The following is a 15773-nucleotide window of genomic DNA, read 5'->3' as shown; positions in this document are numbered from 1 at the left end:
CTGCCCCTCAGCTGCTCACAGCCCAGCGGGGAGACAGATTTAAACCAGACGGTCTAGCGGTCCAAGCAGAAATGTGGCTGTCACCTCGCTCAGGGTGAAGTTCAGGTTGCAGCGTGGCCCACCTCTCCACCTGCCTCCTCTTGGCTGCTCCCCTCGATGTGATCCTGGGTCACCCTCCCTCCTCTTCCTCTCCTGACTCCTTCTGTGGTTTCTGGCACCTGCTCCTTTGCTCACCACTTTGCTTTTTCTGGAAGTCTCTTTCCGTCCTCCATACTCAGGACCACCTGCCTCCTCCTGGAAGTCTGCTCCGTGTGTTCTGGGATGCCCTGGGCATGTCTCTGGGACTGAACTGCCTCCTGCTGGACTGTGAGCTCCTAGAGGACGGACTGTGTCTTCCTGTCCAGCAGCCAGGCTGGCGCTGGTGGCACTCGACCCGCGCCGAGGTGGCTCACACCACAGGCATCACCTTAACTCCCTTTCAGCTCATGGATCTGGATCAATTCAGGCAGGGCAGTCACCAGTTAATTGTTGGAAGGTGCCCGAAAGTCACTTCATGGAGCCTCCCCCAGGGCAAGAGTTCCTTCCACATCTCTGCACAAGAGGACATCAGCCTTTAAAACATGTATCCTTCAAACAAGCAGATACACACACACACACAAACCAACCAACCAACCAACCAACCAACCAACCAACCAACCAACCAACCAACCAACCACCACAACAAAAACAAACCATCAAATCGTGAGATAGAAAAGAGATTGTACTTGTCCAGGAGGGTAGAAAGAGGGTAGATGACCTAGTTTGTGAGAACCCTTTGTTATTCTACTTACAGTTTAAAAGTTTGCTAAGAGAAAATGCTCAAGAAGAGATCTGTGTATGGGTCACATTGAGTCCCCTGTGGGAACAGGTGGGTGGTGCTGCTATACAGGGGAATGCAGAGTTTTCCAGGGGCTCTGGAGTGCATGAGCATGTGTCTGTGTGTTTGCACACGTGTGTGTCTGCACACTGATCTCCCACAGCAGGGAGGAAGCTGAGGCAGGGAGGGTCCACGATTTCAGGAGGTTTCTCACCCTGTACAGGTAGTCTGAATCACTCTGTGGTATTTGTGGGCAGGTCACTTTGCCTGTGCGTCTCTGTTTCCTCATCTGTAAGGGAATAATAACAGCCACAATCTGTAAGGTTGTTGTGAGGTTAATGAGCTGACCCAGGTTAGGACCTGTCAGCACAAACCATTACTCTCTCCCTGGGCTGAGGAATCCATACCCAAAGAGGATGGTAGGTTCTCTTCATACCTAATTTTTTCTCTATATTATGGGACATTTCAAACATATGGAAAACTGAGAGATGGTATCAGAGCCCTCATGTCTCCATCCCCAACACATAGCCTCTCTTATGTCACCTCCAGCCCCACGCTTTCCCTTGTGTGATTCTGAAGCTTCTCTGAGATGCAAGCCTCAAAAGGGTTTCTGGAATCTCCTTATTTCTCAGAAACATTTCCTAGAGCCTGTGAACACTGGTGTGGCTGCACAGGAGGTGGTGGGGTGACTTGGTGTTGGACCTTACAGGTAACTGTGCGAGTAGAGATTTTTTTATGAGTCACAGAAAGCCAATCAAACTAACTTCAACAGGAAGGGCACCGTCTTGTTTTATTTCAAAGTAATTTTAGACTTCTGAAAACTTGCGGAAATACCACAGAGGTTTCATATACTCTCCACCCAGCTTCCCCAAATGTTAACCTCTTACTAACCACAGGACAGTGATGAAAACCAGGGTTAACGACGATACCATACTGTAAATAGTCTGTACTAGAATTTCACCAGTGACCCCACCTATCTTTTTTTCTGGTCCGGGATCCTATTTGCATTTACGTATTGTGTCTCCTTAGTGTCCTGCAGTCTGGGACAATTTCTGTCTTCCTTTGTCTTTCCTTACCTTGATGCTGTTGGAGAGTCCAGGTAGGTTATTGTGCGGGACATCCCTCCACTTGGGTTTTGCTGATGTTTTCTCAGGATGATACTAAGCTGCTGCTGCATTTTTGGCAAGAGTCCCATGGAAGTGATATGCATATCTCCTTATCTCCATGTGTCTTTCTCCAGGTGATGCTAACTTTGATCGCTTGGTTAAGGCAGTGTCTGCCAGGTTTCTCCCCTGGAAAGGTACTCATTTTTTCCCAAAGGAGTAGAGTTCAAAAGGCAGCGTGTGAAATCTGAGAGCAGGTTCAGCGGGAACCGGGAAGCAGGGTCTGAGGCAGCTGCTCCCTCTGTACCCCTCCCCTCCTCCCCTCCCCTCCTCTGCCTTCCCTTGCCATGGGCTCACTCATCTGTTTCTCTGTCCTTTGGCTGCATTTCTTTGCCTCTCTGAAGAATCGCCTTCCTCATTATGAAGGATCACCACTCCAGAATGGCAGCCTGAGACCCCAGCTGATGAGTCTCTGTGAGTCTAGAACCTGCCACCTACCTTGCTTCTATGTCTGAGATCTCTTTCCAAATTCCCGGGAGAGAAAGCGTAGGCTAGGCCAGTTCAAGTCAGGTCTACCCCTGGTACTGTAGCTCTGGACAGGAGGGTGGGCTCTCATTGCTGCCAGGACCCTTCCTGTGGATTGATGGAGCAGTCACCAGACAAAGGGATGGCACAGGTTGACAGATGTCTCCCCCAAGTGCTTAGTGCATGTACCTTTTCCTCCCTCCTCCCCCCATCTGGTGCAACAGTTATATTCCTGAACACCTCTGTAAGCTAAGTCTTCAAATGCCATTACTTAGGGAACTTGGCTGTTCCAAGGCCATATCTGTATAAAGTGAAAAATCGGATTGTAATGGGAGTGATCGTCCTCCATATTGTCCAGTGTGTACATTTAGGTCTGGATGTAGGAAATGCCTTGGAGAGGACATACATGAAATTGAATACAGACACCTGGCTAGCCTGGACCAGTTCATCCGTATCCCCTGTGAGCTGGTTAGAAATGCAGAATCTCCAGCCCTGCCCCAGCCTTGTGGGTCAGAAGCCTCAGGTGGTTCTGATGCATGTTGTGGTCTGAGAGATGCTGCTGTAGGTAGAAGTGGTTTTTTTGGTTTATTTTGTTTTGGAGGACACTGCATGTGGAATTCTTTCCTAGTTGAGAGTGAGATGTAAAGGAGGCATGACTACAGATATTAGGCTTGTAAGTAAGTGCGTTCATGGGTCCTTATGCGTCGTCACAAGCTCTTTAAGTGAATGTAAAACCACCTGTTTCTATTATCCTGCCTTAATTTTTACGTGCCCTGCATTCATATGCGAGGGTACTTCAAAAAATTCATGGAAAAGTAGAATTGAAAGATAATACAAATCTTTCCATGAACTTCTTGAAGTACTTTCCTATAAATAGTGTTTCCCTAATGTTATTTTATATATACAGAACTGTGCACACACATATATTTTAGCTGTCAAAACATAAATGTATCTTCACTAATAAAAGCTCAGGAGAAAATTGAAGCACCATAGTGACTGAGTGAGAACAAGGAAAGGTTTTTCCCCCTAATTATTTCAGTACAACAAGCATCTTGTATATTTAATATGTGTTCTTCTTTTTACTTTTTTTTTTTTTTTTTGGCTATTGGATTTATGCAAATTCATTAAAGCGTGAAGAATGTACTTTGTATGAATTATATGTATGGTTCCACGGACAGTAAGATTTCTTTCTATTTTTGGGTTTTTCATCTTCAGACTCCCTTTGTGGGGGCTCTGTTATGGGCTGATCCCAGAGGGTGTTGGTGTTAGGGCAAGGAGACAGGAGCTCAGTTTTCACATTCCTCTTTGGTTTAAGGAATCCGAAGTGCTTGATTGCTAATCTCTAACTGACAGAGAACAAACAAACAGAACAAATAAAACCTCATACACCAAGTCCAGGTTCTCCTGGCAAAGTCCATGTCTGGTGAGAAGGTGGGATGGATTTCCTTACAGTGTGTCTTTGCCCACAGACAACAACCCTGGAACAAGCTATTAAAAATGCCCATGAGTGTTACGATGATGAGATTCAGCTTTATAACGACCAGATCGAAACCCTGCGCAAGGAGATTGAAGAGACTGAGCGGATTCTGGAGAAGTCTTCCTATGACTGCCGGCAACTGGCAGTCGCCCAGCAAACCCTGAAGAATGAGCTGGACCGGTATCATCGGATCATCGAGATCGAAGGCAACAGGTGTGTCACGGATCTGCAGGCCCGTGACTGTAGGCCCCAGAGAACGTGCCCTTCTCCCCATCCTGGCCTATCATTCATTGCAGGAATCCTTGTTGAGTGTCTCCTGTGTGCCAGGCACAGTTGTAGGCAGTGGGGATGTGGCAGGGAATGAAACACAAAACCCCCTGACTTTATGGAGCTTGAATACTAGTAGGGGAGAAAGATGATGAAAGGATGTATGACAGAGGGAATATGACCTGTGACAAGTGCAGGGTGGAGGGGAGCGGTGATGGGGGGTGATGGTGGGAATGCTTGAAACTTGAAGTGGGGTGGTCAGAAAGGTGTACTCACTGAGAAGGCTGCTTTATGTTCATAGCCTCCTAGCCACTGAGATAATCAGGAGGACTGAAGAGGTGCTGGAGGCGAGGTGCCTAGCATAGTGCTTGGCACCTAGTTGAGTCAGTTGTGTGGCTGTCAATATGCTGCCTGATTTCCTCGGTGATGGAGCTGTGCCTTGAACCCCACTTAGTTCAAGACAGTTGGGAAATATCTCTCTACCTCTACCTCTCCCTGTTTCCACATCTGCATTTACATCATCTACATCTACATATGCATCATCTATGTCTGCATCACCTACATCTACATCATCTACCTCATCTACACTTACATCATCTGCATCATCTCCATCATCTACACCTACATCATCTACATCATCTAAACCTACATCATCTACATCATCTACACCTATATCATCTGCCTCATTTACATCATCTACCTCATCTACATCTACATCATTGACATCATCTACACCTACATCATCTACATCATCTACATCATCTAGACCTACATCATCTACATCATCTGTATCATCTACATCTACATCATCTGCATCATCTACATCTACCTCATCTGCATCATCTACATCTACATTATCTGCATCATCTACATCTACCTCATCTGCATCATCTACATCTACCTCATCTACATCTACCTCATCTACATCATCTACATCATCTAGACCTACATCATCTACATCATCTGTATCATCTACATCTACATCATCTGCATCATCTACATCTACATCATCTGTATCATCTACATCTACATCATCTACATCATCTACATCTACATCATCTTTATCATCTACATCTACATCATCTACATCATCTACACCTACATCATCTACCTCATCTACACCTACATCATCTACATCATCTACACCTACATCATCTACATCATCTACACCTACATCATCTACATCATCTACCTCATCTACACCTACATCATCTACATCATCTACATCATCTACACCTACATCATCTACATCTTATAGATCTACATCATCTAAATCTACATCATCAACATCATATACACCTACATCATCTACCTCATCTACACCTACATCATCTACATCATCTACACCTACATCATCTACATCATCTACATCATCTACACCTACATCATCTACATCATCTACACCTACATCATCTACATCATCTGCATCTACATCATCTACATCATCTGCATCTACATCATCTACATCATCTACATCTACATCATCTGCATCATCTACATCTACATCATCTGCATCATCTACACCTACATCATCTGCATCATCTACACCTACATCATCTGCATCATCTACACCTACATCATCTACATCATCTACACCTACATCATCTACATCATCTACTTCTACATCATCTACATCATCTACATCTACATCATCTGCATCATCTACACCTACATCATCTGCATCATCTACACCTACATCATCTGCATCATCTACATCTACATCATCTACATCATCTACATCTACATCATCTACATCATCTACATCATCTACACCATCTACACCATCTACATCATCTACACCTACATCATCTACCTCATCTACACCTACAACATCTACCTCATCTACACCTACATCATCTACATCATCTACAGCTACATCATCTACCTCATCTACAGCTACATCATCTACCTCATCTACACGTACATCATCTACCTCATCTACAGCTACATCATCTACCTCATCTACATCTACATCATCTACATCATCTACAGCTACATCATCTACCTCATCTACATCATCTACATCATCTACCTCATCTACATCCACATCTACATCATCTACATCATCTACACCTACATCATCTACATCATCTACACCTACATCATCTACCTCATCTACACCTACATCATCTACATCATCTACATCTACATCATCTACCTCATCTACATCCACATCTACATCATCTACATCATCTACACCTACATCATCTACATCATCTACATCTACATCTACATCTACATCTACATCATCTACCTCATCTACACCTACATCATCTACATCATCTACATCTACATCATCTACATCTACATCATCTACCTCATCTACACCTACTTCATCTACATCATCTACCTCATCAACATCATCTGCATCATTGACATCATGGACATCTACCTCTACCTCTATGGTTATACCAATATCCATATCCATAGATGTCCTTCAGACAACAGTTTGGGTATTAAGCCATGATTCTTTCTTCATTCAGTCTTGCTAATTTTCTGGGTTTCAAATGACTTGAAGGAAAAGCCCCTGAAGTACTCCACAAGCAGCAGTTCTAATGTATCTTTCATAATTCCTATTATATTTATGTGAAGGTGAATGCTTTTTGAGCAAATTTATGAAAATAAGTTATGAACTGGCATTTAAATGTCCTCCTGAACATTTTTGTTTTGGGGGCAGGGTGTCACAAGGTAAATTGGTGCCATTTTTGTTTGTTTGTTTATAACTACTCGTTTTGATATAGTTTCAAATTGGTTGAAATGTTGCAAGAATAGAACAAGGAACTTCTGGATACTCTTTACAGAGACTTACCAGTTGTTTACATTTTGTCTCAATTGCTTTATCACATTCTTTTCTCTATATATGTAATGCATATTATTTTTAAAAACAAGTTGGAGATATCATACTCTGTTTGCCCTAAATACTTCAGCCTGGGATGGCAACTTTTTAATTAAAAAACAAACAACAAAACAAAAACCCTGTCCCACAGAGAAGTGGCATTTTTAGATTATAAGCAATCCCCACCTTGCTGTGTTTCTGTAGCTGTTTCACAGTTTATGATTTGAGCTCAAGGAAATGATTATTTCTTTTATGTCCTTATTCAGTGTGTAAATTTGTATTCAGTTATCTGTTTGAAAATATATATAATTCATGAGCAATGTGATCGAGAGAAAGCTTTTATCATATTTGCTCAACATTAGGGAGAGCCTCTCTTGCCCCCAACCATGTATTTGGCTTGATGGATTTAAGATGGTGCCACCTCTTTCTGGTTCTTTCTGCCAGGCTGAGCTCTGCCTTCATTGACGCTCCTGTCATCCCGAGCCATACAACTTCTCTCAGCCTTGGATCCAGTGGGAAAGGTAACACTCCCCAACCCTGGCTTCTGCTTTTTTGGTCTTGTGAAAAATGAGGTAACCAAGTGGCTTTCTTCCTGACATTAACATTCGTGCTCCCTTGCAATCCATCAGAAATTAAATACTTTTATGTATGGGAGGTCTCCTTCCCTCCTTCTCTGATGTTCTCCCTTGGGTTTAGCTAAGTGACTGAGCTGAGAAGTTTATAAAGAGGAAAATCGACTGGAGGGATGGGCCACCTCAGGATGCCATCCCCGGTCACGAAGCATTTCATTGGGGGAAAAATACAATTCAGTAGTCACTGCTTACTTCTTCATTTCGGCAAGAAGTGAATATTGAATTGTATTTTCCCTCCCAAGTGAAATGAACTCGTCTATGCAAAGGTGCCTTCCCCGGTGTCTGGTGCAGAGCAGGTGCTCCGTTCTTGTTCATTTTCTCTCCCCTTCAAAACTGAGCAGAAACAGCTTAGTAATCACGCATGGCTTCTGCCTTCGGCGTTGGGTCTTTTCGGAATGGTTTTGCACACATATGAGATGTCACCTCCCGTCTGAATCTCCTGGTTCTGAACAAACACAGCACTTTGGGAGAACAGACCAAATGGTAATTATGATGCTCATACTTCCAGGGCCTTTCAGTCCGTGCTTCTCAGATGGCTCTGAGGGGTTGGTGGAGATGGGGTCCAGAGTCAGAATGTCATTGGAAGGGCTGTGGCCCTGGGCCAGACATGCAGGGCGGATCCACAGGGGGCAGCCCCTGCAGGGGGTCCCAGCTAGGCTTAGGGCTCTGTGGTTGCTGTCCTGAAATTCACAGTTACTTTGGACAAGGGGTCTTGCATTCTCCTTTTGCACCTGAAGTCCTGTGCCTGGTCCCATAGCTCCCCCTTGCCCCATAGCAGCTTCCATGGCTTTCCTTTGACAAGTCCCTCCTGCATCCCCTTCTCCCTCGTGGCTGCGTGACCCTTCCTGCCCTCTCTTCTCACTCAGATCATCATCATGAACCAACCTGCAATACATGCTGGGGCTTTGTCTGTCTTGGTCCTGTGGTTACTGGTGGGAGGGGATGGAGAAGACCTTTGGGATGAAAAAGGTTAAAAATCCTATGTGAGTGGAGCTGGAAAGCCTGAAAGATTGCACAGGGTGAGCTTTTGTGTGTGTTTTCTTCAACTCCCAGTTTTTCCTCTCAGCTCATCTGAAGAAATGAGGATGGCCTTGGGAACAAGGGATTCCTGTCATTTCTGAGTTCAAGAGCCTCACTTTCTTTTCAGGCTCTGGATGCCCATCAAGGGGTGATGATGTGTGTTTAGTGGGGGATAAATGTTGAGTGAGGGAGGTATACTGTGGAGGGATTCGATCCCCAAGCCTGAAGTCATCTGAACATGTGAGGCCCAGGCAGCTCTGCCGACTGTCCTTTGAGGAAGGCAGAGGAGAGAATGGCCTTGTGGAATGTGCTGTCTAGTCTGTGGATCCAGGTTTGTGCGGTGAGCTCAGCAGGGACTGTAGTTGGGGTGGCAGTGTTGCTTTCACAGAGCGTCATAGCAGTGGAGTTACGTGTCTGTGCCCGATGTGCTAGTGAACTCTGAGTGCCAGAGCAAGCAGCACCTTCCCTTCCCTCTGGAGTCCCAGAGGGACCCACTGGCTTGTCCAGTCACACAGCTGATGGGCAGAGCTGGGACCTCCACGTGGGCTGTGGAGCTGCAGATCCAGGGCTTTTTCCCTGTTGCTTTTGCCCATACGTAGGAAACTCCACCTTAGTGCTAGGCACTTGTCTCCCATATAGTTAGCCTATTTTCCAATGCATATAGCTTTTTCCTTGAAAATTATACTTGACTTACAGCCTGTGTGTGTGTGTTTTTTTCAGATCTTGCCAGGGTTGTGCAGGATATAACAACAGCAAAACCAAGACAGAAAGCCCTTCCCAAGAATGTACCAAGGAGAAAAGAGATTATAGCTAAGGCAGATGAAACGCAGGAAGATGCACCATTAAGAGGTCTGGAAGATACAAAGCCGGTGCAGGTGATCCTTAAAGAGGAAGTTGAATGTAAGCTTCAATCAGGGGCTGAAGGAGCAAGTCCCCCAACACAAGATGGGGCTCCGGAGGATGTGCCAGATGGAGGGCAGATAAGCAAAGCCTTTGGGAAACTACGCAAGATGATTAAGGAGAAGGTGAGAAGCCCCAAAGAGCCTGAACCCAAGCCTGAGCCCAAGCCCGAGCCTGAGCCGGAGCCCCAGCCTGAGCCCGAGCCCAAGCCTGAGCCGGAGCCCGAGCCCCCCACTGACCTCTACACCAAAGGGCGGCACGTGCTGGTCACAGGGGATGCCAGTTATGTGGACCCTGAGTTCTGTTCCTCCTCCCTCCCGGCCAAGGGTGGGGTGGCTGTTTCCACTGAGGAGGACACCGTGCATCCTGATGGCCATGTGGAGCCCTCTCCTGAGCAGCCCAAGCCTCCTTTGGAGAATGGACAGGGGGAATCTCATGGGGGAGAAGATGGACAGCCGAGCAACCAGCAGTCTACAGACACAGAGAGTGAGATAAGTGACAAAGAACTGAAAGGCCCCAGGGAGAAACATGATGGCCAGAAGGAGGAGGCGGGGTCCAGGAAACCCTGTCCTGGGGTCACACCTGGTCCAGAGGGACCATCTACACAGCAGTCTCAAAGGCCTGGGGCCTATCAGAATGGATCAGAGAATCACGGGAGCAGGAGCAGCAGCCTGCCAGAAAAAATCCCTCCCAGGGCTTTGGCATATAAGAAGGTAGAAGTGGTGGAATCCATTGAGAAAATTTCGACGGAGAGCATTGAGACGTATGAAGAAACCTCTGTCATCATGGAGACCACGATTGGAAAGACAAAGGCAAACAAGAAGAAACTGGGAGAGAAGGGCTCTTAAAATGTCCAGGATCAACGGGAGAAAATGTCTTTGGGCCACTGTAGGGGAAATGCATTGATATCTTAGAACAAATGAGAAAAGAGTGAGGGTTCCTTGTTTGGATTAGACCCTAGTTGACCCGTCTGGCATTGCCAGTGAAGCCTTCATTAAAAAGTTTTCTTTGCTTGCATATTCTCTGTCTAATTAATAGGGGCCTTGGAAATGTAGGAGGCTCAGCCATGCTCAGGACAAGGCTCTTAAACAGCCATCAAGCCATCCTCATTTAGGAACGAGACCTGCGGTTTATCATGGTTCATTTAGAGACGCATCAGAGAGTCCGGTGACGTCTGGATCTCACTGAGAAAAATGCTAGTTGATGACACTGGCTTGTTTTCATTTCATTTCAAGCACAAGTGCATGCTTTTGTGGATGTGTGTTTTGTTAGGGAGAAAATTATTGAAGGTATATGTCTAAGTTTGGGTTCCCCCAGATGCTGATCCTGAAGCAGTGATTTGAATGTAAAAAGTTGCAATGGAATGTGGTCCCAGTAAGCACCAGTAGGGGCGTGGAGAGGGAGACGGGGAGGCAGGCGGCCAATGAGAGGCGTGTTACCAAATCAGAGCACACCCGAGGGCCCCGGCACTGAATCCCACTGAAGAGCTCTGGGGGGCAGAGTAGAGTGTGTGCCTCAGTGTCACCTGCCCCAGGGGTGAGGGAGCTGGGTGTTAATCTGCCAGCTGTCAGTTAGTTCAGAGGCTGCTCAGGGTGTTAACTCTGGGGCCAGGAAAGCCCTGAGGCAGAGAAGTACAGGAGCTGGCATTTGGAAGTCAGACGTGGAAATATGTGGATGTGGTAAGAGTGGAGGGCAGATAGGCCGGGCACCAGTGCCATGTGCTGCAGCATGTGTACCGGATGTAGTTTTGCATGAGATACTTAAAATTTTCTTACTTGGAGATTGCGATCCTAGGTCAGGTTTCAAGAAGCAAACTCAAATGTCACTGCATAGATTCCTTGTTTGGAAGTTAATCAGTCCAACAAGCATTTATTGAGCTTATCCTGTGTGCCAGACAGTGTGCTATGCTGATGGGGTGGGGGGGAGATTTTTCAGATTTATTAATGATTTCAACTACCATAATATAACCCTGTCACACGTGAGTGTGTGTGCTCTCTAGTGTACACACACACACACACACACACACACACACACACACACACACCGTGCACACAAATACTGTCATCTCCTAAGAAACAGAAATTACTCCAAGCCAGAACCATTACAAAAATATTGATGTTGCCCTTAGGCCTCTATTTTCTATTAACAGTATGAAAATAAGTTTTTACTTATACCAACTAAAACATAACTCCTTCCCTGTGTAGATGCTCCAAAATATATTAAGGGCACTGTGAGTAAATGTACTTAAATGGATTATTGCATTGGCCTAAAAAAAAAAAAAGCATCTGTCAAGACAACTACACATTATTAGAGAAAATTGACAGAAGTACAAATTACATTCTATGATTCCTTTGTTATGAAACATAGAATACTAAATGGAGTCACCTTTTTATTTAGAGCTTTAAACAGTCTTGTTCTGAATTCATTTGAGGTTTTGATTTCAAGAAAGAAACATGCTTTTGCTGTTCTTTTAAAAAGATAAATAGAGAACCCACTCCACTGCATAGTTTTGAAATATTTATCACTTCAAAGCTTAAGAGAGAATGATGGAAGCCATTAGCTGGAGCAACCACTGCAAACCCTTTCTTTTCTCTATCAAGTCTTTTTATTTTTTAGACTATGTGTTCAGTGAATATTCCATTTAAAAAGGCAGGGGGTTGTCTGGGAAAGAAAGGTCATTTTTGTATTATATTCAATCAGTCAATGAAGAAAAATGGATTGGTGGTCTGTTCTGTGCCAGGCACAGTCTGGGCATGGGTTAGTCAGCAGAGAAAATTAGACCTGGATCTGCCCTCGCAGACATGGCGTTCTGGGGTGGGGAGAGAGGAGGAAGGAGACGCACGAGCAAGCAGACAACCAAGAGTAAGTTAGAGATAATGCTAGGAAGGAAATCCAATAGGTGCATGCTATGGTGACTGGGGATCTGCTTTAGATTGGGTGGTCAAGGAAGACTGCAGAAGAGATGACATGTGATGCGAGTGACAAGAGGGGCCTCAGGTGCAGACCTGAGGGAAGAGCACTCCACGCAGAGGGAACTGCAAGTGCAGAGGCCCTGGGGTAGGAATGGACGTGGGCTGTTCCAGGGGGAGAAACAAAGGGGACTGGAGGGGACAATGGAAGGAGGTGGGGTCCAGGTGGGAGGCAGGGACAGGTGAGCACCACTTCCTGGCAGGCTCACCTCAGCCTGAAAGTTGGGCCCATGGTGTAAAATGTGGGGCTGGCTGCAGTGGACACTTCAGGGCCCAGGAGGGCTCTTTGTCCCACCTGAGGGTCCCAGGGAATTGCCCCACCTGCTTGTTTTCTTGGCAGCTGCCCTCCATTGCCCCTGCTGGGTTCTGTCTTCCCCCAGAGAGCTGCAGGGTGGGTTTATTTCCTGGCTTTTCCTCTCCCCAAGGTCTCTGAAAAAAGCACAATACCTTTTGTTTCGTAAAAAGTGTTTTTTGTTAGTCAACTTGGTGGCTCAACAGGCTTCCCAGCAGCATTGATGACAGGGTCTCGGGCTCCTCTTCCCTCATGCAGCCTAAGTCTACTCCAGGAGTGAGACTCTCCCAAAGCCGCCGGCTCCATAAAGCGGTGGCATCGAGTTGGTGGCCAGTCACTGCTGTTGTATCAGCCATCCTGTTGCTTCTCCCAGATCCTCGACACTCACTGTCCTCGTCTGTACCTTTGCTCCAGGGCTTCTCACTGTGAGCACAGGCAACTCTGCCTTATGGGTTCCCATGGTCCTAGGAGTGTGCTTGGTCCACTCGCAGGGCAGGTTGGGAATCCTGGGGAGCCCATGCTCCCAGGAGCAGCGCCCAACCACAGGTGGGTAGGACCTGGTGAATAGATACCCCAGCTCTCTCACCCTTCTGTTGGGATAACTCTGAGGCACGTTCCACTGCCTCTTGAAGGTCCCCAGTGGGTTTGAGCCCCAGATGCCCATGGAGGAAGCCACTGGTCAGCACGCCTTGTGTTAGCCTCCCTCCCTGTCTCACGTCCCTGCTCCCCTATGCACACATGCTTTCTCTCAAATAAGCAATGTGGCCTTCCCTTTTTGTCTCAGGGTTGGCTTCCAGGAGGACCCAACCTAAGACAGCTGTTGACATCTGCTGCCCTTTCCTGTCCAGCAGCACCTCCTCAGGCAATGGTCCTGGTTTTGTATGGAGGAGTTGCCCCTCCCACACTGGGTGCAGCCCTGATCAGACTGTCAGTCAAGATACCTTGCCTTCCTCTGGCCTTGGGTGGGGGGAAAGTGACCCAAACTAGACCAATCAGATTCCCTCTTGTCAGAATTTGAGATCTGAGTCAGAGAAACCAAGACTGCAGATGCTGGAGCTTGCCCTCTGATGGGTGTGTTCTAACAAGATCACCCCCAGTTCCTGCTGTGAATCCAGGTCCCTAAACCTGCGCCAAGCTTGGTCCTTTTTCTAGGATGGTTTAAGCTGATTCTTCAGTCTCTCCTTCAGTTCTGAGCTACCCCAAGTGCCTTTGACATACTGCTCATTTGTTTTCCTTAGTTAGAGATGGTCTCTGTTGCTTGCAACCGCAAAGATCCCAAAGATAACAGCTAATTAATGAGGTTTGGGATCAGACCATAACTTGAGATTTGAATTAAGTTGGGTTGCTCCCAAAACAGACCCTCAACAAGGACTTAGGTACAGGTGGTTTGTTAAATTTTTGACTGCAGGAAGCTCAGTGTGCCTGATAGTAAACTCCTGAATCTTGCTCCAAACTGCCTTTCTCTGCTCTGTGACGTGGGGGCTGGGACTTTGCAACCTTGTTCCTGCTATGCAAGCTGCTCTCTGGAATACCTGTCAAAGGGGAGCTAGGGAAGAACGAAGGCTGGAGGAGGGACAGGGATCTGCTCCCTTTTGTTTACTTTCTGTTGCTGTCTGCATCACCCTGGCCATGCTTCTGCTATGGTCTGAATGTTTGTGTCCCCTACAAATTCACATGTTGAGATCCTTACCCCCAAGGTGAGGTAGGAGGTAGGGCCTTTGGGAGGTGATTAGATCATAGGGGCCGAACCTCATGAATGGGATTAGTACCTTTATGAAAGAAACCTCAGAGACCCCCTCCCCCCTCCCACCATGTGAGGTTAGGGTGCGAACCAGGAAGAGGGACCTCACCAGACGCTGAATCCGCTGGCACCTGATCTTAGACTTCCCAGCCTCCAGAACTGTGAGAAGAGCATTTCTGTCGTGTAGACGGTTGCAGGTCTATGGTACGCTGCTGCAGCAGCCCCAATGCACCAAGACAGCTTCTTCACCCTGGCAGTGGCAGTGTCTTCCTGTAGCAGCAGCTGAATCTAGTTTTCAGTTTTCCCAGCACATGCAGAACCAGCCTCGTTACCATCTCCTCAGAGACACCTGCACTAGGCTGTGGAGGCCTCCTCCTCAGACGTCTGGCCCCATGGGCCCCTTACAGGCTTCTTCTAGGTCATATTAATTTCATCCTCTCCCTTTAGGCTGTTAGCCAGCTGCTTCCTGAAGTTCTGCAGACCAGAAGTGACCCATGAGGCACTCACATTCCATGTCCAGCCCCATACCAGCCATCTGGGCTTCTTGGACACTGGAAGTTTGAGATTAGGTCAAGATTGTTTCAACCCCAAGGTCTCTACTCATTGGCTTTACCAGAAAGAGCTGCGTGGCTCAGGTGAGAGAGTGCCAGCTGTCCTGGGGGGAACCACGGAGAGCCCCAGCTGCCAGGTAGTGCCTTTAGTCTTTTGCTCCCATGACCCTGTACCCAGGTCAGATGACTGATTTGAATGTCGGGACAACACAGGATGCATTAATGAGCAGGCCATTGCTGTGGGCAACTGGGGCTCAATCCCACTGGGAACCCTTTCTTAGAGGGCAGAACATCTTCACCTTGTCCCAGAAGGAGGCAAGGAGGCTGAAGTATTTATCTGCCAGCTCCTGCCTTCCTGAGTTGAGGATGGCCTGGGGCGATAATGCCTGGTGCCTCTGGCGTGCTCCATCCCACGCCTGGTGTCCTCTGCAGCTGGAGAACGCCCCTGGCACAGAGACAGAGTGGCCTTTGGCATGTGTGGAAACGGTCTATAGGGGACCTCCATGGGCTAAGGAAATATAGGGCAGAGGTTGGTAAACTTCTTCTTGAAAGGGCCAGATTATAAGCTGTGCAGTGTTTCAACTCCGCTGTTGTAGCATGACAG

At 46.9% G+C, this 15773-nt stretch overlaps 1 protein-coding gene across 2 annotated transcripts in view; it reads left to right on the top strand.

Moving 5' to 3' along the window:
* The window catches only part of BFSP1 (beaded filament structural protein 1), a 36180-nt gene extending 25716 nt beyond the window's left edge, over positions 1–10464 (top strand). For both annotated transcript variants that reach the window (XM_063076468.1, XM_063076462.1), the window contains 4 exons: positions 3954–4174; positions 7509–7585; positions 9437–9755; positions 9834–10464. In XM_063076468.1, coding sequence (XP_062932538.1) covers positions 3954–4174; positions 7509–7585; positions 9437–9755; positions 9834–10464 — 1248 coding nt within the window. The remainder of the gene's footprint in view (positions 1–3953; positions 4175–7508; positions 7586–9436; positions 9756–9833) is intronic.
* The last annotated feature ends 5309 nt before the right edge of the window (positions 10465–15773 follow it).

This window comes from Cynocephalus volans, chromosome 1, assembly GCF_027409185.1.
Source record: "Cynocephalus volans isolate mCynVol1 chromosome 1, mCynVol1.pri, whole genome shotgun sequence".
In the NCBI taxonomy this organism is placed as follows: Eukaryota; Metazoa; Chordata; class Mammalia; order Dermoptera; family Cynocephalidae; genus Cynocephalus; species Cynocephalus volans.
Note: the sequence above shows the minus strand (reverse complement) of the source record. Positions and strands in the feature narration are given on the sequence as shown.